This window comes from Centruroides sculpturatus, unplaced genomic scaffold, assembly GCF_000671375.1.
Source record: "Centruroides sculpturatus isolate CEXI.00-Female unplaced genomic scaffold, Cexi_2.0 scaffold331, whole genome shotgun sequence".
NCBI classification, from domain to species: domain Eukaryota; kingdom Metazoa; phylum Arthropoda; class Arachnida; order Scorpiones; family Buthidae; genus Centruroides; species Centruroides sculpturatus.
In genome coordinates this window covers 545,578-562,470 of record NW_019384523.1, presented here as the reverse complement: position 1 = coordinate 562,470, position 16,893 = coordinate 545,578, and the positions used below count along the sequence as shown (strand labels likewise).

Sequence of the window (16,893 nt, the reverse complement as noted above, 5' to 3'; positions counted from 1 at the left end):
TTTAAAGTAATTTAAAATGTTGATAAATATTCGAAACTCAATTAAAATTAATTATATTTATTCATCGGAATTAAATTGTACTTTATAACATCCGTCATTAATAATGACCAAAAAATTCCTTTTAAATTAATGAAACACATTTTGTAACTCTTTGATTTCACTTTATATACTGTATTTAAAATTACATGACACCACAAACTCCACTAAGACATACTTAAAATATACAAGTAAAGGTTAAACATCATACGAAAATAGTACTTTAACAGTAAAAAATAATAAAATAAAACACAGTAGATCTAACTGGGTGAATTCTCGAATTATTATAAATTTTTATTCCAGTTATTTTCCCTCCACTACAAATTATTAGAGTCGAAAGTATCGTGTCGTAAGCTTATAAATAGTTCCTTCTGTAACACTTTAATAAAAATTGATTGTTTTTATTATTATTATGCCGAAATTAAAAACATTGATTTGAAGAGAATTGGAATGATTACAATTCCATTAAAATTAATTATAAATTTAGATAACTGTCTATCGCGTTAATGCATTTACCTACGTGAGAGGAAAAAAATGTATAATTATCAACAAAGTATAATTAAAACATTTCCTACAAATCTTGTTTCTTTCAATATTATATAGGCTATTCTATATATGCCCATAAGTGGATAAAACATTGGTAGTTGATTGCGGGTTCGCTCTTCAACAACGGGATCACGTGGAGTTTCCGGTTTTTCTTCACGTGTGTAACATCTAAATATGGGCCAGTTTCTCATATCTTCATGTATCTAACCCTTAAATGGGAGTAAACTTTTCATAGAAAGTCCTCGGTAAGCATCCCCATAGACATCGCCTGTATGTTGTATTGTCTTCTTCATCATTGCAATCACAATAACATATTTAGCCATATTTTATTATAATTAATTTTAAGTTTATCAAATCATTTATTCTATTCATTCAAACAGTTAACATTTTTTTTCATACAAAATTGGTTTAACGTTTTTCAAAAATATATACTAGAGTTTGATATTTTAATTATATATTGAACACACGTGAAAGCCATCAGGTTTATATAAAGTCTTACCTCGATATAGCGCCCTCGTGTATAGAACCATTCCCATAGAACGTTAATGAACACTCATTTCCTCTTAAATATTATGTAACAAAGCCCTTCTTAAAGACCATTCTCATAAAGACCAATTTGGCTCGAAACCATTGATGATCGCAAAATAGGAATTTGCTATATTAAAAATAAATCAAATATCTTTTCCTTATCTTATACATATAATCATTAAAATTGAAGTGATATCGCGAATAATATTTATTCACATAACATTTTCAATAACCTATTTTATTGAATTCTTTCTTCGAAATAAATAGATTTGATCCGTGACATGAAAATGTCAAGAAACTGTCGAAATTGTACAAGTTTTTGGAAATGAACTTGAAGAGCCAATTCGCAATACTCTATAAAATTTTCAAAACTGATTTTTCAACTGGGACATTCAAAAGTTCTGTTATTTATGTAAAGTTTGTATATATTTGACAATATAATATGTAACTCAAAAGGCATAATTCTAAAGTTTCGTTCTAAAAAAAAAAAGAAATTAAAAAAATTTTTTTAACAATATGAAAATACAGTATATATTTTGAAAGAGCTAGGTAACTTCTTTGAACTTAATATAAAAACATGATTCTTATTTGTGACAAGTGAATAAAATCATTAAACACTGATCGTTGGTTCGCGCCTGCCGTTGGGTAGATGCGAATTCATATCGCCAGTCAGTTGGATTGGCCACGTAATTTTTTCAGCTTTTCTTCACGTGTTTAACAACACCTAAATAGGAGCAAGTTTCCCATATTGTCTACATGAATTTCCGGGTTTTCTTCACGTGTCTAACATCTGAATAGGGGTCAATTTCTCAAAGAAAGTCCTCCCTGGACACACACTCTCTGGCAAATCGCCAAGTGTCGCGTTGTCTTATCCCATAAATCTATTCAACATAAAAATACACTTATAAATATTCGATTTAATCTTTATTAAATGAGTGATAGATTTAATAAAAATGATTTATATACACTTGTATACGAAATATTATGCAAAATAATTAACAGTCAGCAATTTTCTATTAACTTGCAACTTAAATTGAGAAATGAACAGGAAACTTTAAATTAAATCAATTTTCTTAAATTAGTATTGTTCTGTAAAATTAAATTACTTTTGCCAAATAAACATTTTTAGAAGAGAAGACTGATTTTAATATAACGATTAATTTGGGTTATTGCTTTATAACTTTTAGCACTAACATTGCAAATATTGGTATGCCCGTAGGCTCTCTATTATTTGTTTTATGCATCAATAAAGTATTTGATATTACAGTTAATTGTATAATAGAATTTTCTGATGACTCTTTGTTAACTTTTACCGAAATCATTCTTAATAAAATTACCAGAATCTTGAGGCTTGGGAGANGAATCTATGCTGTTTTTATCTAGAATCGAGGTTGTTCTTATCTAGAATCTAGGCTGTTTTTATCTAGAATCGAGGTTGTTCTTATCTAGAATCTAGGCTGTTTTTATCTAGAATTTAGACTGTTCTTATCTAGAATCTAGGCTGTTTTCTAGAACCTAAGTTGTTATCTATCATTCTTCTATCAATAAGATTTCCTATACTAAAGTAATAAATGTTAATTAATTTGATAATTTGTTTGTTAATAAAGGAAATTTTTATTTGTTAAAATTATTTAATTTGTTAATTAAAACGGATAATTAGTGTTTCTGAACGAGAAAATATAAGATATAAATTTGTTGTCGTTGTATGTAATCTAATATGATTTCGATCGTTAAAATTTTCATATTCAATTTTGAGAAATGATATATTTATTTTTTAATTAATTCGATTTAATTTGTTGTAATGAATATAATTTAACTAGATTTGTTTATTATTAAAGACGCTAAAATAAATATTTTATTGTAACTTTCCTATAAGCATCATCATAAAATAATTTTGATGGTTTATTTTTATTTAAAAAAAATAGTTTAAACTTAATTAAATATTTAAAAATTTTTAAATAAGTTTTATTTATTTCTTAAATAGTTTTTTCACTAATATTTTTAACTAGTTTCATATGTTAATTAATGTAAATAAAGCTGAAAATAATTTTGATAATATAAATGATTTAAAGTAATTTAAAATGTTGATAAATATTCGAAACTCAATTAAAATTAATTATATTTATTCATCGGAATTAAATTGTACTTTAAAACATCCGTCATTAATAATGACCAAAAAATTCCTTTTAAATTAATGAAACACATTTTGTAACTCTTTGATTTCACTTTATATACTGTATTTAAAATTACATGACACCACAAACTCCACTAAGACATACTTAAAATATACAAGTAAAGGTTAAACATCATACGAAAATAGTACTTTAACAGTAAAAAATAATAAAATAAAACACAGTAGATCTAACTGGGTGAATTCTCGAATTATTATAAATTTTTATTCCAGTTATTTTCCCTCCACTACAAATTATTAGAGTCGAAAGTATCGTGTCGTAAGCTTATAAATAGTTCCTTCTGTAACACTTTAATAAAAATTGATTGTTTTTATTATTATTATGCCGAAATTAAAAACATTGATTTGAAGAGAATTGGAATGATTACAATTCCATTAAAATTAATTATAAATTTAGATAACTGTCTATCGCGTTAATGCATTTACCTACGTGAGAGGAAAAAAATGTATAATTATCAACAAAGTATAATTAAAACATTTCCTACAAATCTTGTTTCTTTCTGTAGTCATGGAGATGCTTTGGGATGGATCGAACTTTCCTTTTCTCGAGTGTTTATCACGAGTCGTCTTGGTAACCACTGAGGTGATGAACACTTTTATGGAATAGCAACCGATAGGATACAAATCATTCTAATTTCAGAATATTTTATCCATCTTAAACGATAGAACGTCTCCTCCACCGATCATTATTTACAATACCTTGGTCTAGATAACCGGTAATTAAAATTTTACTTTCATATTTATATATTAATGAAGTGAATCTTCTAATCGGATAATCTTTTACAAAGGTTAAATCCCGCTGAGAACCGTAACGATCGGTCAGGCACTCACCAACATAATTAAATTGTGTTAAATAGCATTGAATGTTGTTTCCTTTATCACCAAACTGTTGAAAATAAGCTTAGAATTAAAAAATATGAAAAAACTTTTACCGTTTTTATAAGTTTTTTTAATGTTAAAAATACATTTTTACGTGAAATAAATTCGAATTGGTAAGCATCCAAAGCCTTAAGGATGAGGTTGACAACGTTGTAAGTAAACCACGACAAAAGATGTCTTCTTGTTTAGCTGGATCCGATTTTCCTTTCCGAATTATCATAATCATGCTGACAACAGGAATTACAAAGTTGAATATCTGAGAGTTCGATGATAATATTACAAGATAATTGATTACTCGTATTATTTTTCCTATGAGATAAGAGATAAATTATTAATACATATGTCATTTAACTATAATTAAATGTTAGATCAAATTATATCAAAATGTTACTTTATCCGATTATGGAATTAAGTTTGATGTAGAATTAAAAATCATTTGCATTTAAATGAAAGTGACAAATATTATAATTTATTTTTCAAATGTATAATAAAAATATTTCGATTTTTTTTATTCTCTGTAATATCTAAAGAATTTGTTATTCCCATGATGAAGTGACATTTCGTCTCGGAGATAATATAAATTCTTTATGTAAAACATTTTGACTTCCTAAAACAAATATTTTGATTCTTCTTCGTCACTTTTCTAGAACATTTTCCTCTAAATATTATATTTTAAGACTTGTACTTTGATTCTATATCACCGGAGATTCATTTTCATAGAATAAAATGATCTATAAGTCAAACTTTTACTATACTTCATCAAACATTAATTTTTCTCGTAGACATCATCATCTTTATCAAAATCAGGAACGCCTAGAGAGGAAGAGACAAAGGAGAGAATTGCCTTGGAGCTTGAGCGGCCACTATATAATGGTTTTTCTCGTAATTTTCTAAAAAAAACAAAAAAATCATTTTAATAATATTNTAATTTTTAATTTTAATAATTCAGCGATTATAAAAAGATGAAATTGTTTATTAGAATAAAAAAATAACCAATTAAAAATTTGTTTGCAAACTTTTAAAAGTTGAAATCGTAATTTATTAGAATGTTCACTTCAAAATAGCTAAATAAATCAGTAAAAATCTGATTTTTACATTTAAAACATAACAACATAAAATATTATAAATAGTTACCCGACGTTTACAGTAAAATACTGGCGCTGACTTGTTGGCACAAGCTTTTTATATTTGTTGTTATGATTTTCCTTGAATGCACTCTACTGCAAGCATATTTTCCCCCTCTCTTCCGTTTTTTTCCACAACTTCGGTACATAGTTTAATAATTTGTTTAACTGAAATGACGTTGGGTAACAAATATCACTGATTTTGGCAAATTTAGGGCTTAAAAACTGGCAAGATTGATCAAACTTGTAATAAATATTCTGTAGTTATATTTTCGAAAATCAACAGGTAATCCGATAATTTAACCGCTGTTAACTTGCTTATAATTAAAATTTGAAAATGTAACAAGTTTATAAATGTCGTTTAGTTTGCAATCCTGTAGTAAGTAGTAATCTCTAAGGGCTTAATTCCGTGTCATTTCGTGTCAAAATGATCGGGTGATATCACTATTTCTGGTCGAGAGCTGGTTAATATTATCTTTCTGGTTGAATAAGTGGTTTACCATTGGTTGAAATCTATTAATCGTTACACAAATTTGTAAAGTTTCTAACTATTCTTCCGGGAGTCATCAATACCCTTTCATTTATCTCGTCATTTTTGAATGTATAAAACCACTTTATCTTTCCCTCTAAATATAAAACGGTATAGTAAAACATGTGGAGAGAATTAAAAGAATTAACATTGTTTATTTAGTTTACCTTTAAAGTGCATTACCTGAATGAAGAAGAAAATAGGATCAATTGTTATTGCTCTTTCACTCACTTTTACATTTTCAGGTCTAATTTAATTAAATCAGAAGCTAGTGATATAGATGAAATTTAGATAATAGAAAGAGTATAATTCCCTTGTCGATTGTCAACTTAAACTTAATTAATTGAATTGTCTCTAGCAATAGAGAAACGATAATGTTTAGGAATCTTTCGAAATTAAAATATAATGCGAATTACAGTCACAAATGTAACGTTTTTACTTCTAGAAATTTATTTAAAATAATATTAAATTAACGCTAATGACATTAACAATAGGAATTGATCATAATATATAGAAATTTATATAAATTATTATTAATATGAGCGATTATTATTCGTCTTTATCCTCTGATGCACATAGACTAAACGAAGTATGTAATTCTATCTATATTAGAGTTAATTCAGCTGTTAGTTCCTTTTGCTCTCACTTATGAGAATTCTTAAATAAAGAATCCCTACAAAAAATGACTCCACTAAACTTGTGTAATTTCTTTACATTATATTTATTTATTTACCTTATTGTTTTCCTATATGAGCTCATTTATCTGTAATATACTATGTAAAGTTTCCAAGTATTACGTGAAGTATTTGCCCTATTTTTCGGTAGAAAACTAGTTATAAAAATAATAATAAATATATTAAAGTTCCATTAATAAATAGTGAGTTAAATCATTTTGAAGTGATAGATGTGTTAAAGTTATTAAGAGTTTTCTATCATAATCATGCGATCCTATTTGCCCTTCGAACATCCCCAAAGATCTCATTACATAACCTGGATTATTACTATAATAGTTACTTGTTAAATCTAAAATAAATATATTATATGATGTATGATTAATTATCTCTATGTTTAGAAGATATTAGAAAGACTTTAGTAAGGTGTGAAGTTATTAAAGACTTTCTATCATCAGGTGATATTTTCATTTTACATTTACACTACAAGATATTTTTTTATTGTGTAAAGATAGAAGTTTAAACTCTAAAATAAATATATTCTAGTCGTTAATTATGTATTTATGCAAAATAAAGTTTTACTGTCAATACTTTTAAGCGTTGCATACATTTATATCCCATCAATCTATAAGGGATCCAATTAATTTCAATTATAAACGTCCTTTCTTGAATAAACATTTGTCATTACCGATAAACATCGAACGTGATTGTAATTCTCAATTATTAATTATGGAAACTACTGAATTTCGATAGATGAAAATTTATTTAAGAACATGATTGATTAAAATGATGATTAATAGAAGTTGAAACATGTTGATTATTCCCATCAGAAGAATCATAAGAGCAGATATGACTTCAATTAATTACAAGAACTTCATGAACATCTTATTGGAATAAATTGTTTAATTTATATATATATATAGATATTATTATCATTATTATTTAAGTAACAATTTCTCTTAAAAATATTCCAATTATTCAGAATAAATTTTTTATTTAATCTTTACACAGAGTTAGTTTTGTGGTTGTGGTCTACACTATAACATGCCCTTCCACTATGCCCTTCCACTCCACCAAATAACGATACATGTAAAACTGTAAGGCCCTAAACTATAACTTATAACAGGCCCTCCTCTTTCACCAAGTAATGATACATGTAAAGAATAAGGCCCTAAACTGAAGCTTATGCGCAAACCGGCCCCAACCGTCAATCGATAAAAAAAGGAAAAAAAAGGAAATTGCATGACTGGTAATTTTTTATCTTAAAATAATTCAAAATTTTAAATTGACCATAAATTAATTATTTAACCAGAAAATATAATAGAATTGTTACTTTAAATATTAATATAAATGATTGTTGCTACCCAGAAGAGTTTTATAATTTAAAGATTTAGTACAGAAAAAAATTCATGTAAGAACGTCTTATGGATGAGGCAATAAGGCTTTTCTGATGACTTATATACTCTTTAAATCCCAATAGGGTAAAAAAAAACTATATTTACAAATGAATAAAAGATAGATCCCGTGGCAGCCAAAATGCTTGTTTGTATCTGTCAAAAGAAAGAAGTATAAGAATAAAGGAAGCAGAGAATGCTGAAAGTTTGTTCAACGTATACGAGATATAAAATTAAAGTAAATAAAGTAAAAAAATCCATTTTTAAAAAATTGTTTAGACTATCAATTTAAAAAATTTTAGTTTAAACTTTAATATTAGAAATAATAATCTCATTTTCTATTTTCTTGTGTATAAAGATTAATAATTAGTGATACAGGAACGATAAGATTACTTATATATATATATATGAAAGTATATATAATGCATATATATATATATATATATATAATCTCGATATGTCAACAGAAACTATTGGTGCTTACCTGAAAGATGATTATGGAGAGCACTAAGTAACCAGTCCATTGTCTGGCTTGATCAGAGAGGTAATTGAAAAACAGATCAATGGAAAGTCATTGCGATCTGATCTACCAATCAAGGACACACAAAATTACAATATATGTCATTCCATTCTATCATATTTTCCTGATGAAGAACCATAAGTGGTATTTTCCATCATGTGATGCTAAATATATAATATAGGAAAAATCTTCAAAGATGATTAATGAATATTTAATTGTCAATGTGCTGAAAGAAATGAGTAATTTCTGTATAAAATAGAAGAAGTGTTAAAGCAATAACAATGAAAGAAAGATAATTTCAATTGCATAAATAATGTAAACTTTTTTTTATAGATTAGCTTAACCTTTTATATCTTCATTGAAGTAACAAGTAAAAATTCTTTAAGAAAATCTTCGCTGAGTGGTCGAAATAGCTTTAAGGCAACAAGTTAGATAGGTGATGAGAAAACTACGTGACCAGCCAATATAAGAAATACCTTTGTAGCCACTCACATGGGGATTACCGGTCATAATGCGACATTAAGAGAAAGCCAAAACCAGAGAAAGCTTCTCACCTTTTTTTTATGCCCATTTTCTTAATAGCTTTGTTTAAAATAGAAAGTATTTCACTCGTCATCTTTCTCCAAAGAAATAAAATATTTTACATTATATTTTACGATATATTTAATTTAAAAAATAATAAAATCGAGCTCGGGATATTAAAAAATAATAAAATCGAGTCCCGGATAGTATAGTTGATTATAAAATGGTCTATTTACAGTTCGGTTAACCGAAGTTAAGAGAAGAGTAAAAGAAATCGTTCTCCTTCATCCCCAACGATTATATTATAAAGTAACCTCTAAGACACAGGAAGCAGATCGATGTCACAACAGAAAAGAACTAGACCATTGGGTTTTACCATTGATCTTGTTTGCTATTAAATCCCCAAACTGCAATCTTGTCTGTTTGCACAGCAAAGAAATAGCGGTTCCAAGAAGTAATTCTGTAGAGTCGCAAAGCAAGTAACATTACTCGAGAGAATTTTAAAAAAAAGGAAGAAAAAAATAAACTTTTTTTTTCAAAATGGAGATGTTCAGCACCCATCGAAAGAGAACTGTAATAAAAACTTAACTTTGATTTTTTTTATTAGTAGAAGCAGGTTTTTTTTTAGTTTCGAAAATTGAATAAACAGACAAAGATTTGAAAGGAAAAAGTTGTATAGGAAATAAAGAAAATGTTACTTTGCAAGTGAAGTACATTAGCTGTTTCTTCGCAGTTCTGGGAAACTTTTTCTCTCAAACACCTGATGCTATTCCAACTTGCAACTTTCCATGCTCAACAATGTCAGATGTAATCTATTGTACTAATTAAATCAATACACTTCTGGATAATATTGCAATTTAATTAAATAAATATATTAATTAAAATGTAATTTTACCTTCAATTCGAAAAATTAAATGTTTAAAAATATATAAATCAATTTAACATTTCTAGAAATAAGAAAAAAAAGCTCATATAAACTCTTTTATGTAAGGTCTGACTATAAATTACGTAAAGCAGATATAAGTGGATGTGCAGGGTTTAGGGAAACTCGGGGCTCAGCTATACCCCATTTCTGGGGGTTTTCAAATAGTAAATAATTTTGTAAGGCATATTGTTTCCTTCATGCACTTCTCTAAATATTTGTAGATCCGCTATTATATGCAGGTAATCGTTACGATGCGTTATAACGAAATGGAGATGTTTACGTAATTCCAGAATCTAGGGTTTGTATCTTATACATGTAATTAATAAAATAATGTGAATTTTGGTACTTTGTATTGTGTATTATTCCTTAGTGCGTTACGTAATTTATGAACGATCCTATATTGAACGAAAATACATCATTCTTTATTAAGAAAATAAAAAAAAAAATTGAATTTAATATCAAACAAAATTAAAAATTTTAATAATTTATTCGACTTTGTTTTTTTTAATATTAAAATGACACAGTTAAATTTATTTCTGATACGTATAAGAATAAAGGAAGCAGAGAATGCTGAAAGTTTGTTCAACGTATACGAGATATAAAATTAAAGTAAATAAAGTAAAAAAATCCATTTTTAAAAAATTGTTTAGACTATCAATTTAAAAAATTTTAGTTTAAACTTTAATATTAGAAATAATAATCTCATTTTCTATTTTCTTGTGTATAAAGATTAATAATTAGTGATACAGGAACGATAAGATTACTTATATATATATATATATGAAAGTATATATAATGCATATATATATATATATATATATAATCTCGATATGTCAACAGAAACTATTGGTGCTTACCTGAAAGATGATTATGGAGAGCACTAAGTAACCAGTCCATTGTCTGGCTTGATCAGAGAGGTAATTGAAAAACAGATCAATGGAAAGTCATTGCGATCTGATCTACCAATCAAGGACACACAAAATTACAATATATGTCATTCCATTCTATCATATTTTCCTGATGAAGAACCATAAGTGGTATTTTCCATCATGTGATGCTAAATATATAATATAGGAAAAATCTTCAAAGATGATTAATGAATATTTAATTGTCAATGTGCTGAAAGAAATGAGTAATTTCTGTATAAAATAGAAGAAGTGTTAAAGCAATAACAATGAAAGAAAGATAATTTCAATTGCATAAATAATGTAAACTTTTTTTTATAGATTAGCTTAACCTTTTATATCTTCATTGAAGTAACAAGTAAAAATTCTTTAAGAAAATCTTCGCTGAGTGGTCGANTATATATATTTTATTTATTTTTAAATTTTTTCTCCAATTTTTTTTTTAAATTACGGAATTTTTGCATATAAATAAATAAAGTGAATACCTTTATAATTTTATATTTTAAAATAAAATTTAATTATATTAAAAATTTTCATGATTATCTCCTTCTCTCGGACATTTTTAACACGCGGCGAAACCTCTAAACAACGGACACTGACGAAAACATTTAAAAAATGGCCGTTTTTGGAGGTTGTTTTGTGTGCATTTTAAAAAGAAATACCCCCGAAAAAATGGCCATTGGTGGGACGTGGCCGTTACTGGAGGTTATTAATATTTAAGTTATCAAAATGAATTTATCCAAATTTTTAATGGCTTTTTTAATATTTAAATTATATGAAGTTTTAATAAAAATAAAAACAAAAATTTTTTTAAACTTTTATTTTATTCGAATTGCGTTAGAAAGAACATTTTGGCGATGGATCAGACGTCTTCCACCCTAAATAAGGGAAACGGTGGTTGGACGTCAGCCTTCAAGGCCTCATACGGTCGATCTTGGAAGAGCTAATAATAAAAAAAAAAGGATAAAAAATATATACATTTAAATTTACAGTTCTGTATTTTAATACATTAAAAGGATAATTAAAGTTAATGCTGAAACAACTTCTATATGGCATTAAAACGTTATATAAAATTTAATTAATTAATTATTTCTACAATTATGTAAATTGAATTATTTTATTATTTTTATTTCGATCTTTATGGGAAGATTTTGATGATTAACGTTTTAATTGGTGGCGCCATCTGTCGTTTAAAATTTAATAACCCGCCACATTAATCGAAATATACCTGCCTGGTGATGTACAAGTTGTCTCCTTTTTTGTCTCGAACTGTTGGACGATTTAATGTCCGAACGATGGATATTGGTGTTTGATCTCCCACTGACATCTCGGGTATTGTGTCATACGGTGTGGCGTAACAATGTGTTTCTTCTCTGGTGCCTGCCACTGTAAACGAAATTAAAGAAAGAGATAAAGGCAATTTTTTATTACAGCAAAATTTTTAAAAATATTTTTAAATCGATATTTTTAAATTTAAGGATGTTGTTTAGTTTAATAACTCTTTGTAACACGATTTAAATATTATTGTAGATAAAACATAACAGATGGCGCCAGAGGTATAATAACAAATAATAGTAAAAAAAATAAAGTTTTACTAAAGGATAGTATAAAATAAATTATAAAAAAAATAAATAAGAAAACAGAAAAGAAAAGAACAAACAGTTGAGAAAACAACCAGCAACAAAAGTTCACCGGAAGAAAATGATAGGCTAACTTCCTGTAATGGGTACCACGGATGATACGGGACGGCTGACGTCATCTCCTGAGATTCCTATTGGCTGTTGATTTGAACCGTTGTTAGTTATGTCTTTCAATGCCATGGCTTCCAGACCTCCTTGGCGAGATTTTGAGCTTCCGGAACCATCTACAATAAGTAAAATAACTATTATTAAGAATATTTTGAAAGATGAATGGGGAGTTTGTATATTTACCACTGCTTATCGTGCTTCTGTGCGAATTTCGCCTCCTACATAAAACGCAACCAACAATAATGATAATGATAACAATAACAGATGAGGTGATAACGGGGATCAGAAACGTAATCTCTAAATAGAACGGGGCGAGTTCTGAGGATTGAGGCTGATGAATTTCAATAACTGAAAGTGTATACTGAAATTAGATGATGATAATTATTTTTAGATGTCTCGATTTTTTTTTGTTTTGAAATTACCTTCCGTTTCGTTTGAAGTCTGAAACTCGTATTGGGCTTCAGTGGCTCCTGCACTGCTATAGGCAGTTACTTTTATTGAGTACCAAGTTCCAGGAGTTAAAGACTGTATCACATATTTTGATTGATCAGACGGCAATTTAGTTTCCAAAGATGACCACTGACTTTTATATTTAGGTTTGAGCTTGAGTGTGAACTCTTTGATAGGGCATCCTCCATTTTGCCAACTGGATAGGTGAAGAATGGATGAAGTCGAATTCGGTTGGACAAAATCTTCTTTAGAAGGTGATACTGGTGCTGTATGCGAGTAAGTTTCTTTAAGAATATTTCACTTTGTAAAATAAGACATATCGAAACCAATGACAATTACCTGCACCAGATGTTGTGGCCTGAACAATTTCACTAGGTTCACTTCTTCCTACGCTATTGTGGCAAACCATGAAGAATTGATAACGGGTGCCACAATCTAGGCTTGAAATGGTATAAGTACTGGTTTGAGTGATGACTTTGGTTTCTTTCCATTCTCCATATTCCCTCTTGTGATGGAGGACGCACTCTGTAAAAATATATTGGTCAAAAATATTATATTCGGTTAAAGTATAACGTCTTCGGAACTATCTTTTTTCCTACCTTTTACGGGACTTGAAAACGTCCTTTTATGAGACCAGCTAAGAGTAATGGATGAAGTAGTTGATGTCACAATGTGAAGAAATGGAGCAGTTGGAGGTACTGTATGGAAAAATGTCTATCAGACTTATAATATATGAGAGTTATTATATAAGTGAACCAATTTTGAAATATCAAAGAAGGAAACGTAACCGAAACGATACGACAGATCAAATTGATAGAATACGACATTTTATGCTTAAATATAGCTTTATATTATTAATTGTATAGTGAATTGACTTGAGGAAAATTGAGTTGCGATTGTCAAATTTTTTTTAAAATTTAAATAATAGATAGTAAATGCACAAATATTGACAACTTAGACTACATTTATGCATAAATTTGTTTAATAATGCGATTGTATAATGTATAGACAAACTGATGTATTTATATATTAAGTTATATAAATATTTTCAGCAACTATGAGAAAAACGTCTTTTAATTATGATATTTTGATATTTGTAGCTAAATACATACCGTACACTTTCCCTAACTCCACGAGGAACTAAGATTATGGATATGTATATTTATAATTAAATTTTACCTCTATTTATTTTATTTTATCCTCGTGAATTACAGAAAAGATTAAGAATTTAGCGACAAATCCCATTTCCTTATAGTTACTGAGTTACCGAGTGGACACGAACACTGATAGTTGGTTGCGGGTTTGCGCCTCACCAACGGGCTGGCTATGTGATGTGGAGTTTTTCCAAATTTTCTTCGTGTGTCTAATATCTATATACGTGATATTTTCCCATAGAAAGTCCTTCCGGGAGGCTTCCTATCTTAACAGATCGCACATGAGTTGCGTTGTTATATCTTATCAAACTATTGATACTGAGTATATTTTTATGTTTATTTATATATATAAACGCTTTTTTCTAAATATAATACTAACAAAGTATACTTATATTAGTATTGCATTTATTAAACTTAGCATTAAATTTATTTAGTAGCCTATTACAGTATAGCAGCAATATCAATTATATTGATAAATTTAAATTGTTATAAGAATAGCTAATAGATAGATTAAGCATAAGGATGAAATTATTTTTTTTAATAAATACAGTATTTACATTATATGATTTTATTTATTTATATTATTTACATATGATCCATTAAATTGCAATAAGTGTTAGTTATCAATAACAATAATTGGGAAACAAAGAGGGGTGGTTTTTTAGTAATTAATATAAACATTAAATTAGTGTGTTTGAGACTACTGGATGATCTCAAATTTATCAAGGTTTCAATTGTAAGTGATTATTGTATAAATTTGAGATCATCCAGTAATCTCAAACACACTATTTTAGTGTTTATATTAACTGTCATATATTATTCTAATAACCACCGTGACGATAATCATAAAAGGAAAAAAACAGTTTTTAATAATTTTTTAATGAAAAGATTTCGATAACTTTTTACAATAACAAAAATTTTTAGATATTCTCTAACACCGAGATTATCATTGATTATAAAAAAAAAATATATTGCAACGTTTATGTCGTTATGCTAGTTATTTATTATTTTGCAGGAATTATTATAACTGTATAAAATTTTATCTGTGAGGCTAACTTTTTATTTTCGTAACTTTTTCCTTATATCTATAAATGCACCCATCGGTATCACAGTGGATATAACCATTGAACACTGGTCGCTGACTCGCACCTCAATAACAGACTGTCATATAGAGTTTTCAGGGGGGGTTTTGACGTGTTTACCTTCTAAATGGGGGCAAGTTTTTAATACTGGCCACATGGATTTAACGAGTTTTCTTCGCGTTTCTAACACCTAATAGGAGGAAGGTATCCCCCTTGGTAGATCATCCATGTGTTGCGTTTCCTTATTCCACCAATCCAAACCACAAATGACGCTTATTGAAAACAGTTTGAGCGTTTCTCCTTCGGATGTTTCGAAATTGGTTCACTTTAAATTGATTCTGCTTGGATAAAATTTATTTACGCGAAATATTTTTTTTCTTCTCGCGGGCGAATTTATCTTTACTCAAAAAATATAACCAAAATTCTTAAGAGAAATTAAGAAATTTAATAGAGTCAACCCGTGTAAACGGTGCAAGAAGCTCTTCATTTAACGATTTTATCTCACAGATAAGAAACGACTTTATGCTTTATTAAAAGTTCCATTTTAATTAAAACAATTTATAATTATGTTAAAAGTTTGTAATTAAGTTTTAAAAAAGTCATTTAATTATTCTCAGTTGCGCGAAAGACAATAATTAATTACGACGAAACAAAGTAGCCGAAAATTCTTTTCTGCAGTTTCATAAAATAAATTACACATTCGAATAAATTAAAGTCACGAATAGGGTCGAGGAATAATATAAAAATTTTGAAAAATTCATTAATTAAATGAAAGAATAGTAAGTAATAGAGGAGCATTTTCACCATCTGCTAATGTCTGAACTACCAACTCATCGGATCGAGGTCCAGTTCCTTTCCCATTAAAAGCCTGAACGGAAACAGAATATTTAGTAGATCTTCTTAAATTAGTCAGATGAACTTCTAACTCTTTTCCCGAACTCAGGTTAATGGTTTTAAACAAGGCTTGATCGTTAGACGAAAGGATTTTGTACCCAATAAAATATCCTGTGATGTTGCCATTCCACAGTGATTTATTAGGAGGCTGAAGAAGAAATCATGCTTTAATCCTGATCAATTTTTCAAAATTACCGAGCGAAAGCCATAACCCACCTCCCATGATACTTTAATAGAATTGGGTCCTGTAGGTGATGCTTTTATTCGTAGCGGCGGCCCTCCGGGTACTGTTTTAATAGATAACAATGCATGTAATATATTCTGTTATACTTTTAAAAACTATTTTTTATATAAAAATACCTTCTTCGTCCGTTGAGGTTGTTATAATTTTACTTAAATTACTTTTGCCTATGGCATTTTCTGCTAAAACGCGCAAAATATAATACGTAGCGGGTTGTAAGCCAGATATTGTAGCTGTAGTGGAAATTCCAGATATACTGATATTTTGCCACTTGTCTATAATAAAATTAGAAAATATTTAAATACTTTTCAATTTAGTTTTATTATTAATAAATTTAAACTATTTATAAGAAACATACCTCCTCCTTTTATTTTATATAGAACAATGTATCCCGTAATTGCGCTATGTCCTCCAAATGGTTCTTGCCACGAGATGGTTAAACTCCTTCCTGTTTTAGCTACCACTTCGATATTGGAAGGTGATGCTGGAGCCTCTGGTGATGATAAATTTTATTTAGATTTTAAATTAATATAATTTCACTCATCAAAACTTTA

The 16,893-nt window shown here is 28.1% G+C and overlaps 1 protein-coding gene across 6 annotated transcripts in view; it reads right to left on the bottom strand.

The window, feature by feature from the left end:
- Window positions 1-11,595: 11,595 nt before the first annotated feature.
- Window positions 11,596-16,893, bottom strand: part of LOC111622805 (Down syndrome cell adhesion molecule-like protein Dscam2) — a 53,027-nt gene continuing 47,729 nt past the window's right edge. The window contains exons 14-24 of one of the 6 annotated variants that reach the window (XM_023365225.1): window positions 16,698-16,832; window positions 16,459-16,614; window positions 16,315-16,385; window positions 16,009-16,246; window positions 13,568-13,666; window positions 13,308-13,493; window positions 12,941-13,234; window positions 12,702-12,866; window positions 12,485-12,652; window positions 12,003-12,156; window positions 11,596-11,713 (exon numbers count right to left, since the gene is read on the bottom strand). In XM_023365225.1, the coding sequence (XP_023220993.1) occupies window positions 11,683-11,713; window positions 12,003-12,156; window positions 12,485-12,652; window positions 12,702-12,866; window positions 12,941-13,234; window positions 13,308-13,493; window positions 13,568-13,666; window positions 16,009-16,246; window positions 16,315-16,385; window positions 16,459-16,614; window positions 16,698-16,832 (1,697 nt within the window). In that variant the 3' untranslated portion in view covers window positions 11,596-11,682. Of the gene's footprint in view, window positions 11,714-11,998; window positions 12,157-12,462; window positions 12,653-12,701; window positions 12,867-12,940; window positions 13,235-13,307; window positions 13,494-13,567; window positions 13,667-16,008; window positions 16,247-16,314; window positions 16,386-16,458; window positions 16,615-16,697; window positions 16,833-16,893 lie in introns of those variants that run through there. The other 5 variants (XM_023365226.1, XR_002756340.1, XM_023365223.1 and 2 more) reach the window with 5 other exon arrangements.